Source organism: Trichomycterus rosablanca, chromosome 7 (assembly GCF_030014385.1).
Source record: "Trichomycterus rosablanca isolate fTriRos1 chromosome 7, fTriRos1.hap1, whole genome shotgun sequence".
NCBI lineage: Eukaryota > Metazoa > Chordata > Actinopteri > Siluriformes > Trichomycteridae > Trichomycterus > Trichomycterus rosablanca.
The window spans coordinates 40,440,909-40,456,041 of record NC_085994.1 but is presented as its reverse complement, the minus strand read 5'-3'; the positions used below and the strand labels follow the sequence as shown (position 1 = coordinate 40,456,041).

Below are 15,133 nucleotides of genomic sequence, written 5' to 3'. Positions count from 1 at the left end.
ACAGATTAACAATATACAGATTAAGGTGCAGATTAAAATTAAGGTGCTATGAAGAAGAAGAAGAACCTTTATTGTCATTATACTTGCGTACAACGAAATTTAGTTTGACACTCTACGAAAGATAAAAAGTATTTACATAAACATATGCATATTTTCACAGAATAACCAGTACAATTTGGACATGATAGAGGAATGTATATACAGTATATAACATGGTAAACAGATGTATACGGTATATATGGAATTTATGTACAAATGAGGTATGAGGTATGTACCAATGATATACCTAGCAGAAAAAGGATAAAAAGGATTGTAGTGCAACCTTGCCAGGAGGAGAGATGTGGGGGGTTATTTACATAGCTGTGGATTGAAGATCTCAGCAAAATGTTGAGAAACAGACTGATGTAGTCTATAATGTTTATTTAACATATGATAGGAACGAAAGAAGACTTTTATAGCTGTATTAACAGTAAAAACATTTTGGATTTAAATGTAATTCTTAATTCTTTTCAGGAAACTGGCTGCTTGTGGTTTGCCAAGTTTTCCCAAACATTTGTTACTTACTTATTTAATAAACTTTTCTTTTTGTGGAGACATTACACATAATACGTCAGAAAGATCCATCAGAATTACAGACTCTTAGTAAAGAGAAATCTGCAAAAAATTAAAACCAAGCAAAATGTGAATTATTTCTGACTAGTCAGTATCAGGCTGTAATTGCCAACAATGACTAATGTTATTAACATGTTAAAAACATTTCCCATGTCAGTTTTAGTAAGTAAGTAAGTAAATTTTATTTATTAAGCACTCTTAAAACAACTTACGTTGAGCAAAGTGCTGTACATCGAATAAGCATACATAACACAACATTATGTTAAAAAAGTAAGAACCAAATAAAAATACAGAGTAAGAGACAAAATAAAACAAATACAAATAGACTAAACAATTAAAATTAACACAGCTCCTCACTGTTCAAATGCCAGCTTATAAAGGAATGTTTTTAGGAGTGATTTAAAAACAGCGGCCGAAGGTGCTTGTGGAATATTAGGAGGTAGAGTGTTCCATAGCCTCGGAGCATAAACTGCAAATGCACGATCACCTTTTAGCTTCAAACCAGCCCTAGGAACAGTCAACAAATTCTGAGTGGCTGATCTTAAAGATCGCTGTGCGGTTGCGGGAGAAAGCATACCACTGAGATAAGCCAGGGCTTGACCATTAAGCGCTTTAAAAACAAATAAAAGCACTTTAAACTGAATCCTGTGCTGAACAGGCAGCCAATGTAGTGAGGCGAGGACTGGTGTAATATGGTTTCTTTTCTTGGTATTAGTCAGTAACCTTGCTGCTGCATTCTGGACTACCTGCAAGCGCCGCAACAGAGACTGACTAATCCCAAAATACAGAGAATTACAGTAGTCAATTCTTGCAGAAATGAATGCATGAATAACTTTTTCCAGGTCAGAATAGCAGAGAAAAGGCTTAATCTTCGCAATATTTCTGAGCTGGAAGAAGCTATTCCTTACCACAGAGTTGATTTGTTTATCAAATCGGAGGTCAGAGTCAAAGATAACACCAAGATTTCTCACAGATGTTTTGACACATGTAGACAAGTGACCAAGGTTATTGGAGACACTATTGATGTGATGAGGACCCCCAAAAACGATAACCTCTGACTTGCTTTCATTCAGCTGAAGAAAATTGTCAGCCATCCACCTCTTTATGTCCTCAAGACAACTGCTAAGAGATGTTAACGAGCCATTGTCATTCGGTCTAATGGGAAGATAAAGCTGTATGTCATCAGCATACAGGTGAAAGCTGACATTGTGCTTCCTAATTATTTGACCCAATGGCAGCATATAGAGAGAAAAAAGGAGGGGCCCTAGTATGGACCCTTGTGGAACACCACAAGAGACATCAGCAGAAGAAGAGAAATAGCTGCTAATATTCACTGAAGAGGTTCTATTCTTAAAATAAGATATGAACCAATTCAGGGCCTCTCCCTGTAACCCCACCCACTTTTCCAGGCGACCAACAAGTATGTCATGGTCAACAGTATCAAAAGCAGAACTAAGGTCCAATAAAATGAGGATGGCACAATTTCCCTCATCAACAGTAAGTAGCAAGTCATTTGTCACCTTCAGAAGAGCAGATTCAGTGCTGTGCATAGACTTAAAGCCAGATTGAAAAATCTCAAAAATACCATCTCTACTCAAAAATGGTAAAAGCTGAGAATATACAACCTTTTCCAGCAATTTAGCCAAGAATGGTAATTTAGAAATCGGCCTATAGTTACTAACCACTGTAGCATCAAGATTATGCTTTTTGAGCAGAGGTGTAACTACAGCATGTTTAAAGCATGCTGGAACAGTACCAGTGGCAAGGGAAGTATTAATGATATCCAGGACAAAAGGTCCTAATATATCAAATGTCTCCCTAACTATCTGTGGGGGCATCACATCAAGTGGGGAGGTTGTTGGCTTTGTTTTCAGCACTAAATCTGTTAATTCGGAGATTGAAACAGCCTCAAACTTTTCAAACATACCTGGGCACGGCGGTGGAAGTGGAGAATCTATACCCAAGTAAGTAATGCCAGACCTAATTGTTTCAGTTTTTTCCACAAAAAAGTTTAAAAACTCTTCACATACTCTAGAAGAAGGAACATTTCCAACTTCGGGTGATGATTTAAGTAAAGAATTTATTGTACTGAACAGTACTTTAGGTCTGTTATAATTTTTGGCAATTATGCTTGAAAAGTATGCCTCTCTAGCAGACTTAACAGCTAGCTGATAGTCTTCCAGGCAACCTTTAAAAATATCCAAACTTACTTGCAATCTGTCCTTTCTCCATTTCCGTTCCGCTCTTCTACAAGCCTGTCTAATTTCCTGTGTGGATGCATTTAACCAGGGCTGAACTTTTGGTTTTAAGCGTTTAAATTTCATTGGGGCAAGAGAATCCAGAACAGCTGAACAGTTATAATTAAAAAAAGTAACTAACTCATCCACATTAGCATGAGTCTGACCATAGTTGGGCAATTTTAACATGTCAGAAAAGGCTCTGGAAAAATCGTTAGATGTGGACGAAGTGATAATCCTTGACCAGTGCCCTAAAACAGGAGCAGGGAAATGCGCAGTTAAAGTTGAGCTAAAGACTACTGGCATATGATCAGAGAAACTAGCCTCCTCAATATCTAGTTTGTCAATATCAAAACCAGATGAAAACACTAAATCAAGTGTGTGACCTTGCATATGGGTGGGCTTGTGAATATGTTGAATAAAACCAAAAGAGTCCAGTAGCTGATTAAAATCATTCACCTGATATTTATCAGGGCAGCAGACATGAATATTAAAATCACCAAGAAGCAGAATGCTGTCAGACATAGGTACAATCATAGCAAGGAATTCAGCAAACTCAGTGATAAAGTCGCTGTTTGGTTTTGGAGGTCTGTATACTACTGCACAGAGTAATGGAAGAACAGAGTGAGATTTAAAAACCAGTGCTTCAAAACTTTTAAAAGTCCCAATATTCAGCATTTGGCATCTCAGACGCTGTTTAAAAACCACCGCAACTCCTCCGCCTCTACCCGTATTCCGAGGTAAACTGAAGAAACCGCAGTCTACTGGGCAAAGTTCCAAGAAGGGAGCGGAGTCGCTAGCCGATTCACCACCTGTAGCCCATGTCTCAGTTCAAAACAACAGGTCCAAACCATGAGAAGTGAAAAAGTCATTTAAAATAAACGTCTTATTATGGACAGAGCGCGCATTTATCAGTGCCATATGGACTGACACAGAATGAGACTGCAGTAACGGTGTGTGTTCCAGTGCTCTGAGATTGACAGTATTAACTCCTCTGTTTCTGGCTCGGAGTCTCTGCCGTGGCTGGAGGTGTGTAGCGGGCTGATCAGGAACCACAGGTACCAGCCAGGTGTAACGCGGTTCGAGACTACACGGAGATACTCCATTGGGAGTATACGGCGCATGCCTAGAAAACCCCACTCTACCATCCGAGCAGTTCCTTACTCTCACTGGGACAAGCTTTCTCCGGGAGCCCCTGTGAATATAACGAGGCCGGCGAAGGAGTCCAAGCTGTTTGATGACTAGAATACACGATGGAGTAGTGTAATTGTTGAACTTCATCAGCTGGTCAGCAGAATAGTTCAACATTGTGCCGATCGCAGGAAAACTCACCCACCGTTCACCACGTAACTGTAAATTGTAATCCAGACCGTTTTAGGATGTGAAGAAAACGTACCAGCGTCCGCGTCTTTTAAAATGATCCAACACACACACACACACAGTCTTTTAGTATCCAACAGGCGCTGAGATTATCCGATGAAAAAGAAATAAAGCAACAGGAGCGGTAGCAATAACATGAGTATGTACAAAGATAAAAATGAAAAGAAAATACGATAAAAATACAATAAAATATGATAAAATACGATAACGGTAGCGGCAGCCAGATGCGCCAGCGTCCACCATCACCATGGCAACTCGTACATGAGTTTTAGTTAGTAAACTTATTTATTTGTGCCAATAAACACACACTTTTCTGTGTATATTTGTGAATACGAAGTTAAATAACAATATGTGTATATTTTAATTGGTTATATGCACTGAATGAAGTGAATCTACCAAATATGGTTTAAATGCTCATTTACATTCACTGTATGTATAAATAATACGAGATACATTTACTTGAGTGACTTACTTCTTCATATTACACACATTTAACTTTTGATACTAAATGAAAATGATAGTTTTATTGCATTAATGGTTGCTAGTGATGGCACGGCTAATACAGGCTAATCACCACAGATTTGCTGATATCGTACATTTTGGCTTCCCATAGTCCCTTGTTTCCATGGAAACTGCATTTGCGCTAGCTGCTAAGCTAATACTGCTTGTCATAATTTAACACATTTTTGCCGAGGTTTGCGTAAATATCAACAGAAAACGACGTTTTGACGACATTTTAACACGTTTATTTCTTTATTTGAATAGCTTTCTGAGCTAGCCGTGTAGCTAGGTTAGCCTAGCTGGCTAATCTTAGACGGCTTGTTTTGGTTGATGTGATGGATCAGTACAATATTCTGGGCAGGATCGGCGAAGGAGCTCATGGAATTGTTTTTAAAGCCAAACACATCGAGGTAAAGATGATATAGAATATATAACATATTTATTAACTATACTATATCACACGGATCGTGCTAGATGTGCAGTGAGTCAAAAGTTTTCATACACCTATAACTGTTCAAGTACAATGAGATGCTATATGGAGCAAGCCAGTATATGCTTTATTATGGTAAATTATATAAAAAGTACATCACTTATAAACTTCAAAAACTAGCTAAATTATAAATAAGAATATAAATATAGTATCTATGACAATAATAAAGTGTCTGGTGCATGGAGAAATGTTGGAGGGGTATTGCACAGAACAGTTAAAACACCTTGATTGTTTAGTATAAAAATTGTAAAGGTTTAATAAAGATAAAAGAATGATACAAAATTAATAAAGAAAAAAAACATTAGAATGCAAATAATTATACACTGAAAAAATTATACTGATTAGTATTTATTTCATTGTGGAGGTATTTGGATTTGGATGGATGGATGGATGGATGGATGGATGGATGGATGGATGGATGGATGGATGGATGGATGGATGGATGGATGGATGGATGGATGGATGGATGGATGGATGGATGGATGGATGGATGGATGGATGGATGGATGGATGGATGGATGGATGGATGGATGGATGGATGGATGGATGGATGGATGGATGGATGGATGGATGGCTTAGACTGTATACTGTCACAGTGCTGTAAGTCGCTTTGGATAAAAGCGTCTGCTGAATGCTGTAAATGTAAATGTACATACACTGTTTCTCCCTGGTAATCTTACTGTTTTACTCTCAGACTGGAGAGACGGTGGCTCTGAAGAAAGTGGCCCTTCGAAAACTGGAAGATGGGATTCCCAACCAAGCTTTAAGAGAAATCAAAGCACTTCAGGAAATTGAAGACAATCCGTATGTGAGTCTGGTGAAAGCTATAATGATTTAATTCTACAGACCGTCCCATCACGGAAACTGTGTCTCTTACATTTTCTTTAATTCTTGTTATAATAATAATCAGCTGATGAACTTTGTGTAAGTCTTTATATTTACATTTATGTTTATAATGTGTTTAATTAATGTCCTATCGGTCCCAATGTTGTCTGTGACATAAAACATTACTGCTGACATATTACCAGACAGTCTTAACACAATATGTTCTTCCTTTAGGTAGTAAAGCTGAAGGACGTGTTCCCGCATGGCACAGGCTTCGTCCTGGTTTTTGAGTACATGCTTTCAGATCTGTCAGAGGTGATACGTAACTCTCAGAGACCCCTGACTGAGTCTCAGGTCAAGGGTTATATGATGATGTTGCTTAAAGGAGTCGCCTTCTGTCATGAGAACTCCATCATGCACAGGGTGAGTTACCGTAACTCATCGTTTGTGCATATCTATGTCAGATTTAAATGTAAATATGGTGACAATCAGAATGTAAAACAATTGGGAATAATTTTTCCCATGGATCATATGTAAAGAAAATTGACTGCTGTGTATTAATTACTCTGTGTGTGTGTGTGTGTGTGTGTATCAATTCATGTAAATCGTCTCTTAAATTCTTACAACATAAAGTTGTTGTTTGTTTATGTAGGACCTTAAGCCTGCAAACCTTCTAATAAGCTCGACCGGTCATTTGAAAATAGCAGATTTTGGTCTGGCCAGGCTTTTTTCCAACGACGGAGAGAGGCTTTACAGTCATCAGGTGGCTACAAGGTGAATATCAGGTTCATTTACTAGTACAGTTATTGATATCTCATTACTCAATGACGAATGCATTTTTTGCTTTCGGCTTTCGGCTTTTTTCTTTACTGCTGAGATCCAGGGATTCAAGGTTTGAGTTTCAGCTGTGCTATTGGCTAATCAGGCTAAACAGACGTGGGTGGCTTGGTGGGTAGTCGGACACAAAATTGTCCATGACATTAAAAACTTGAGTTAAAATCCTAATAAATAACATAACTACACAGACAAGATTGGCTGTGTCTGTGAGGGGGTGGTTGGTCGAAACAGCATAACTATCGGGGCTCTCAGTGGAAGTGAATGTGACTTGGTATGAGACCTAAAATTCATCCGTTATTATTGTTAAACTGTTTTATTATTTATTATTGTTTTGTCTTGCAGATGGTACCGAGCCCCAGAGCTACTGTATGGTGCGAGGAAATATGATGAAGGAGTGGATCTCTGGTATTCTAATTCTCAATTCATACCTCGTTCCAGACCCAAGATTATATTCTGTATATATTCCAGGGTGTATTCCTTGCCAGTGATCAAGGGGCACTAGACCCACTGCAACACTAAACATTATAAAACGTTTAAAATAAGTCAAAAAAATATACAAGTGGATGGCACTAGATGGCAGCAGTGGTATGACCGTGAATCTAAGCGCCTTGTGCTGGTTGCTGCAGATTGTTACTAACTTCTGACCTGTGTGTGTGTGTGTGTGTGTGTGTGTGTGTGTGTGTCGGTTGCAGGGCGGTGGGTTGTATCTTTGGGGAGCTGTTAAATAACTCTCCTCTCTTTCCTGGAGAGAATGACATCGAGCAGCTGTGCTGTGTGCTCCGAGTCCTGGGTACTCCGAACCAGAAAATGTGGCCGGTAAGCTCCTTCCTTCTTCAGCTTTGCTCGGTGGGCAGGGTGAAATTTTACACTATATGGCCAAAAGTATATGGACACTTGACCGTGAGTTTGTTAGAGGTCTAATTTCGAAAGTTCAGGTGGGCAGCTGTCTGATATCACATTTTTATTTAAGATTGAACGAGTCAGGATGTTGTCAGTAGGGATGTTTCATTGCTAGTTATGGTTAATCTACAGACGGACCTTTTGTGAATCAGTAAATACAGAGCAAACATGGTCAAGACTTCGATTATTGTTGATTTACAGGAGATCACAGAGCTGCCAGATTACAATAAGATCACATTTAAGGACAACCCGCCCATCCCTCTGGAGGAGATCGTCCCCGACACGTCACCTCAGGCCGTCGACCTGCTGAAGAAATTTCTCGTTTATCCTTCCAAGCAGAGGATCAGTGCCAGACAGGTATGTTTCCACCTGGTTCTCCTGGAAGAGCTCAGAACGAAACTGCTGGGTTCAGTTAAACAGGCGCAGACACGTTTAGAGTGGAAGATCTGGTGCAGACTCGCTTATGTGATTCTGTCAGAACTTCATGAAGTTAGAAGTCATTCTATTGTTTTAAATAAATGTACATTTATAGTTCTAGGCGCTCGGGTGGGCGCGGCGGTAAATTACGTTTACATTTCGGCATTTAGCAGACGCTTTTATCCAAAGTGACTTACAGTTGTGACCATATACAGTCTAAGCAATTGATGGTTAAGGGCCTTGCTCAAGGGCCCAACAGTGGCAACCTGGCAGTGGCCAATCGGCAACCTTCTGATTACTAGTCCAGTACTTTTACCACTAGGCTACAACTGCCCTTCTGTCACTGGGATCTGGGGTTCTAATCCCTAGCTGTGCTACCGGCCGGTCAGGTGTCTACATACGGCATACAGACATGATTGGCTGTGTCTGAGGGGGGGTTGCCGTTTTGTCTGGGGTGTGTTACTACACTGCGTCCAGTGATTGCCAGGGATGCCAGACCCTGTTTAATAAAAGCCTGATTGAAGCATTCAGAATTCACCATGTGTAAATGGTGTTCACACACACACACACACACACACACACACTTCCCCCAACCGTGTCTCGACTTGACTGTATTTCAGGTACGAAGGAGCAGCGTACATTATTGCTGTACATACCTGTAACTGTATTGGAATAATTATGATGCTTAATTAACATGTATAATACACTATAATCACCTAAAGTATGTGGACACCTGGTTATAAGCTTGTTCTGTTGGTGACATTCACTTTTATATTTACATTTGTCGCATTTAGCAGACGCTTTTATTCAAAGCGCCCATGCAGGCCCAACAGTGCAACTTGGCAGTGGTGGGGATTGAACTTGCAGCCTTCTGATTACTAGTCCAGTACCTTAACCGCTGAGCTACAACTGCCCTCATTTCATCTTTACAAATTGCCCTTCCAGTTCTTCCTAAAGCTGTTAAACAGGGTACAGAGAAACTTGGATTTACTATACAGTGTATCACAAAAGTGAGTACACCCCTCACATTTCTGCAAATATTTCATTATATCTTTTCATGGGACAACACTATAGACATGAAACTTGGATATAACTTAGAGTAGTCAGTGTACAGCTTGTATAGCAGTGTAGATTTACTGTCTTCTGAAAATAACTCAACACACAGCCATTAATGTCTAAATAGCTGCAACATAAGTGAGTACACCCCACAGTGAACATGTCCAAATTGTGCCCAAATGTGTCGTTGTCCCTCCCTGGTGTCATGTGTCAAGGTCCCAGGTGTAAATGGGGAGCAGGGCTGTTAAATTTGGTGTTTTGGGTACAATTCTCTCATACTGGCCACTGGATATTCAACATGGCACCTCATGGCAAAGAACTCTCTGAGGATGTGAGAAATAGAATTGTTGCTCTCCACAAAGATGGCCTGGGCTATAAGAAGATTGCTAACACCCTGAAACTGAGCTACAGCATGGTGGCCAAGGTCATACAGCGGTTTTCCAGGACAGGTTCCACTCGGAACAGGCTTCGCCAGGGTCGACCAAAAAAGTCGAGTCCACGTGTTCGGCGTCATATCCAGAGGTTGGCTTTAAAAAATAGACACATGAGTGCTGCCAGCATTGCTGCAGAGGTTGAAGACGTGGGAGGTCAGCCTGTCAATGCTCAGACCATACGCCGCACACTGCATCAACTCGGTCTGCATGGTCGTCATCCCAGAAGGAAGCTGACGCACAAGAAAGCCCGCAAACAGTTTGCTGAAGACAAGCAGTCCAAGAACATGGATTACTGGAATGCCCTGTGGTCTGACGAGACCAAGATAAACTTGTTTGGCTCAGATGGTGTCCAGCATGTGTGGCGGCGCCCTGGTGAGAAGTACCAAGACAACTGTATCTTGCCTACAGTCAAGCATGGTGGTGGTAGCATCATGGTCTTGGGCTGCATGAGTTTTGCTGGCACTGGGGAGCTGCAGTTCATTGAGGGAAACATGAATTCCAACATGTACTGTGACATTCTGAAACAGAGCATGATCCCCTCCCTTCGAAAACTGGGCCTCATGGCAGTTTTCCAACAGGATAACGACCCCAAACACAACCTCCAAGATGACAACTGCCTTGCTGAGGAAGCTGAAGGTAAAGGTGATGGACTAAACCCAATTGAGCACCTGTGGCGCATCCTCAAGTGGAAGGTGGAGGAGTTCAAGGTGTCTAACATCCACCAGCTCCGTGATGTCATCATGGAGGAGTGGAAGAGGATTCCAGTAGCGACCTGTGCAGCTCTGGTGAATTCCATGCCCAGGAGGGTTAAGGCAGTGCTGGATAATAATGGTGGTCACACAAAATATTGACACTTTGGGCACAATTTGGACATGTTCACTGTGGGGTGTACTCACTTATGTTGCAGCTATTTAGACATTAATGGCTGTGTGTTGAGTTATTTTCAGAAGACAGTAAATCTACACTGCTATACAAGCTGTACACTGACTACTCTAACTTATATCCAAGTTTCATGTCTATAGTGTTGTCCCATGAAAAGATATAATAAAATATTTGCAGAAATGTGAGGGGTGTACTCACTTTTGTGATACACTGTAACTATACACCTGAACCCAGTAAGTAAGAGTGTGTCCACATACTTTTAGGCAGTATATATATTTTAACTGTCACTCTCCCATATGCTTTTCTCTCTCTTTAAAGGCGCTTCTGCACCCGTACTTCTTTACAGAGCCGCTCCCAGCCCATCACTCGGAGCTCCCCATCCCACAGCGCGGAGGGAAAGCGTCCCGCCAGCGCCTGCAGGCCCCCTGCGAGTTCTCTGTGGATCGACCTCTGCTCGAGAGCCTGGTGGATCCCAGCCTGATCCAACAACACGCACGGAGGTTCCACTAAACCGCCGGCGCAAAGCTGCTTAACGTCCCCGACTTTAAATCATCAGTGTGTTTAATTCACACGTGATTAATCATGACATTTCATTTTCATCAATTGATTTATCCTGATCAGGGTCGTGGTGGGTGCGGTTTCACTGGGAACCGCTGGGTGCAGGGCTTTTTCTTTAGAATCTATGTAAATATATAGATAATTATGTCATCTATATATTCCCAGTGGCTCAGTGTAAAGTGTTTCTTTCAGTTCTGTGCTCTTGATGCTTCTTGATGATATTTATTTGACCGTGTGTGTTTGTCCCGAAACCTTCTATAAATTCTGTTGTACCCAGCAGGGTGCTGTGGAATCACATCCATTCCTCTGGTAACTGCAGGAGACACTTTAGGAAGCGCTTTTGCAATCATGGCACCAACTACTTTACTTTTTAAGTAAAAATTTTATCACCAATTTAATAATAATAATAATATTTATATATTTTTTTACTCCCATGTTTTCAGTATCATTCTGGTCCACAAACCTAATTTGGCTCAGTTTTTATGTCTTCTCATTGCATCCGGGCTTGGGGCCGGCACAGCAAGTGCACTGACTAGTGCACCTTCCACTGACTAGGCTGTTCCACTTATCTACCCTTTCAGACAAAGCCAATCCTGTCTGTGTAGACACCTGACTGAGGTTTGAACCCCAGAGCCTGCATGTTTTCCCGCTTTGCCACCCAAGTGTCCATAATAACAACAGCAAACTAACTTCAAACTAACAATTACTGTTTTTGTTGTAAGAAAGATAAAACTATTGAAGGCAAAGTGATGCACGACATTTCATTAATATGTTCAATAAACTTTTTAAAAACACTAAATTGTATTCATGGTTTGCTTCTTTGTTGTTGTTATTATTATTATTATTTCTTTTTTATCAGCTGCTTTATTCTTGTCATAGTCACAGCACGTTTGGTTCCACCAGGAATAAATACCCTGGACTGGGCACCAGTTCATCGCAGGGCTTTGTCTCCCTTCCTCAGACGTAGTCAGTCATGTCTGTGTAGATGCTCGGCTGGTCAATAGCACAGCTCTCTACAGCTCGGGTATGATAGGCCACCTGAGCGTAATTTATCTGTTTATTTACTCTTTTTGCAAAAGTATTTGTAATTTACATTTTCAGCATTTAGCGGACGCCTTTATCCAAAGCGACTTACATTACAGTTACAGTATACAGTTTGAGCAAGTGAGGGTTAAGGGCCTTGCTCAAGGGCCCAACAGCAGCAACCTGGCAGTGGTGGGGCTTGAACCAGGAACCCTCTGTTCACTGGTCCAGTACCTTAACCACTAGGCTACAACTGGTATACTTCACATATAAGGATTTAATAAAAGTGCATCTGTTTACATACACTGGTGTGAAAACGTCACTGGTCAGTTTCTGATTGTTACTGTATATCAACACACAATTATTTCAGATCCTTAACTAACAAATTTTTCAAGCAAAGTTATCCAACACCTATACCACCAAATGTAATTCCTCCCCTCCCTATAGTTTCAAAGTCAGGTCACCTGACTTCTAGGACTCCACTGAACCAAAGCGATTATCGGCAAATGGAAAAACTTGGACCTGTGATGAATCTGCTCAGGGGTGACCGCTCTGCTCACTGAGATTTACAAAAGATCCCAGAATCAAATTAAAGATCCCACTTGAAGAACTGCCGGTTCCCCCATCCTCAGCTACAGTCAGTGTTCATGACTTAAGGAGGAAACAACATCACCAGTGGAAACGTCAGCGGTCGACTGGCTTTGCAACCCTGGAGGACCCACTAATCCTTAATCAGCTTTAACTTACAGACAAGCAAAACTGGAACCTTCTGGACAACAAGGGTTAACAATTATATACAATATCATGAATACAATATATGTATTGAGGAGTATGTAAGATCATCAGTCTGTGAGTTAAAGCTGAAACACAAAAGTCCACATCTGAATGTCTAAAAATAAGTTCAGAGGCGTGCAAGTCAGACAGAGAGCTCGAACTGTTCATGGTCCATGTCTGTCCTGTGGTTAGCAACACTGGAAAAACATCCCATTGTTCAAAAGCCAGGGAGGAAACGGCCCTCGATTATCTGTGACATGCAAACCGTGACCAATTTGGTTGTGCCAGTTACTATGAATAGAGTCTCTCGATTTTATCATGTTAATGCCACCAATAAGAGCATCAGGAGTCTGATTTTGGGTCTTGTGAAACGTTGACGCTGAATTTTTAATGCAGAAGAATAATTTTAAAGTTCCAGTTCCAAAAATAACCAGAAAAGTGTCTCCATAATGACTGCAAGCCATTTAAACAATGAACAATCCCTCCACTATACTTCACAGTCGGGATAAACGTTTGCTCTTGATGTGTAGAGCCTGTTTTATTTTGTGAAACTCAGACTTTTAGAAGTTCTAAAGACATAAGCAGGTCCTTTGCTGTTCTAATTGGATCATTTATTGTGCTCTTGGTGTGATCTTCGCAGGGCACCTAGCTCTAAGAAGATTAGCAGCAGGATGGACTTTCCTCCCTTTGTGGACAGTTTGTGTTTTTGAAGATTCATGAACACGGAGGTTCTGAGAAATGTAGTTCATTACAGCTTTAGGGATCCTGTGCAGTTCATTTGTCCTCTTACGTGTTTTGTTGGGGTCATGAAGGGACCCATAAAAAGCAGTTCCAGGGAACCTCTACAACCCACACTCCAATACAATCTCAGTAATTAAACACACTGTCAGATACAGAACTCATTAGCCCCAGTGGTTACATGGTTTATTCCAGCTTGAACTAAAAATAATAATTTGTTGTGTTTTTAATGTTATTTTCATTAACTGCTTCATCTTGGTAAGAGTCGAGGCGATTCCGGTTCCACAGGACACACTGGGTGAACGGCGGGAATACCCTGAACAGGGCCCCAATGTATCACATCCCATCACATCCCGCCCCTTAGACATGATCAATCACGCCTATATGTACTGTATAATAAACCGGTTCTAACGGCGGTGCAGCTCTCAATCATCTCAGACAATAATCAGAAATAAAAGGTTTCAGTCTTATTCCAGGTTATTTCAGGTTGTGTGTGTGGTTCGGTTGTTCAGTTTGTCTGCAGCTGTAATTTCCCTGAGAACTGAATGAACAAAAGCCAGTGGAACAGTTCACCTTGATAAACAAATGATCCACATGCAGCCACACTGTTAACTGTGAGAGGTGTGTAGGTGTGACACGACTCTATCGCTCCTCATAAATGCTATCTTTCCTGATGTTTGTGTCTTATTTATCAACCTAACTGCTTCAGTTCCATAGAAAGTAGTGTTTATTACATATAAAGTGGTGTTTTTACACAGAAAGTGGTGTTTGTTACATATAAAGTAGTGTTTATTACATATAAAGTGGTGTTTTTACACAGAAAGGGGTGTTTATTACATATAAAGTGGTGTTTATTACATATAAAGTGTGTTTGTTACATATAAAATAATGTTTATTACATATAAAGTGGTGTTTATTACATATAAAGTGGTGTTTATTACATATAAAGTGCTGTTTGTTACATATAAAGTAGTGTTTATTACATATAAAGTGTGTTTGTTACATATAAAGTAGTATTTATTACATATAAAGTGGTGTTTATTACATAGAAAATGGTGTTTGTTACATATAAAGTGTTGTTTGTTACATATAAAGTGTTGTTAGTTACATATAAAGTGTGTTTATTAGATATAAAATGGTGTTTATTATATATAAAGTGGTGTTTGTTACATATAAAGTGGTGTTTGTTACATACATATAAATTACATATAAAGTGGTGTTTGTTACATATAAAGGGGTGTTTATTACATATAAAATGGTGTTTATTACATATAAAGTGGTGTTTGTTATATATAAAGTAGTGTTTGTTACGTATAAAGTGGTGTTTATTACATATAAAATGGTGTTTATTACATATAAAGTGGTGTTTGTTACATATAAAGTGGTGTTTATTACATAGAAAATGGTGTTTGTTACATATAAAGTGTTGTTTGTTACATATAAAGTGTTGTTAGTTACATATAAAGTGT

At 40.1% G+C, this 15,133-nt stretch overlaps 1 protein-coding gene across 3 annotated transcripts; it reads left to right on the top strand.

The window, feature by feature from the left end:
- Positions 1-3,803: 3,803 nt before the first annotated feature.
- Positions 3,804-11,928, top strand: cdk20 (cyclin dependent kinase 20). 3 transcript variants are annotated; one of them, XM_062999558.1, is made up of 9 exons: positions 3,804-3,907; positions 4,995-5,140; positions 5,915-6,028; positions 6,280-6,468; positions 6,698-6,819; positions 7,225-7,287; positions 7,575-7,698; positions 7,984-8,139; positions 10,890-11,928. In XM_062999558.1, the coding sequence occupies exons 2-9, from the start codon at positions 5,066-5,068 to the stop codon at positions 11,079-11,081; spliced, it is 1,035 nt and encodes a 344-aa protein (XP_062855628.1). In that variant the 5' UTR covers positions 3,804-3,907; positions 4,995-5,065; the 3' UTR covers positions 11,082-11,928. The 3 variants fall into 3 exon arrangements, with proteins under 3 accessions (XP_062855628.1, XP_062855629.1, XP_062855627.1); XM_062999559.1 differs by lacking the exon at positions 3,804-3,907 and adding an exon at positions 4,315-4,368 and having other exon boundaries at positions 10,918-11,928; XM_062999557.1 differs by lacking the exon at positions 3,804-3,907 and adding an exon at positions 4,315-4,368.
- The last annotated feature ends 3,205 nt before the right edge of the window (positions 11,929-15,133 follow it).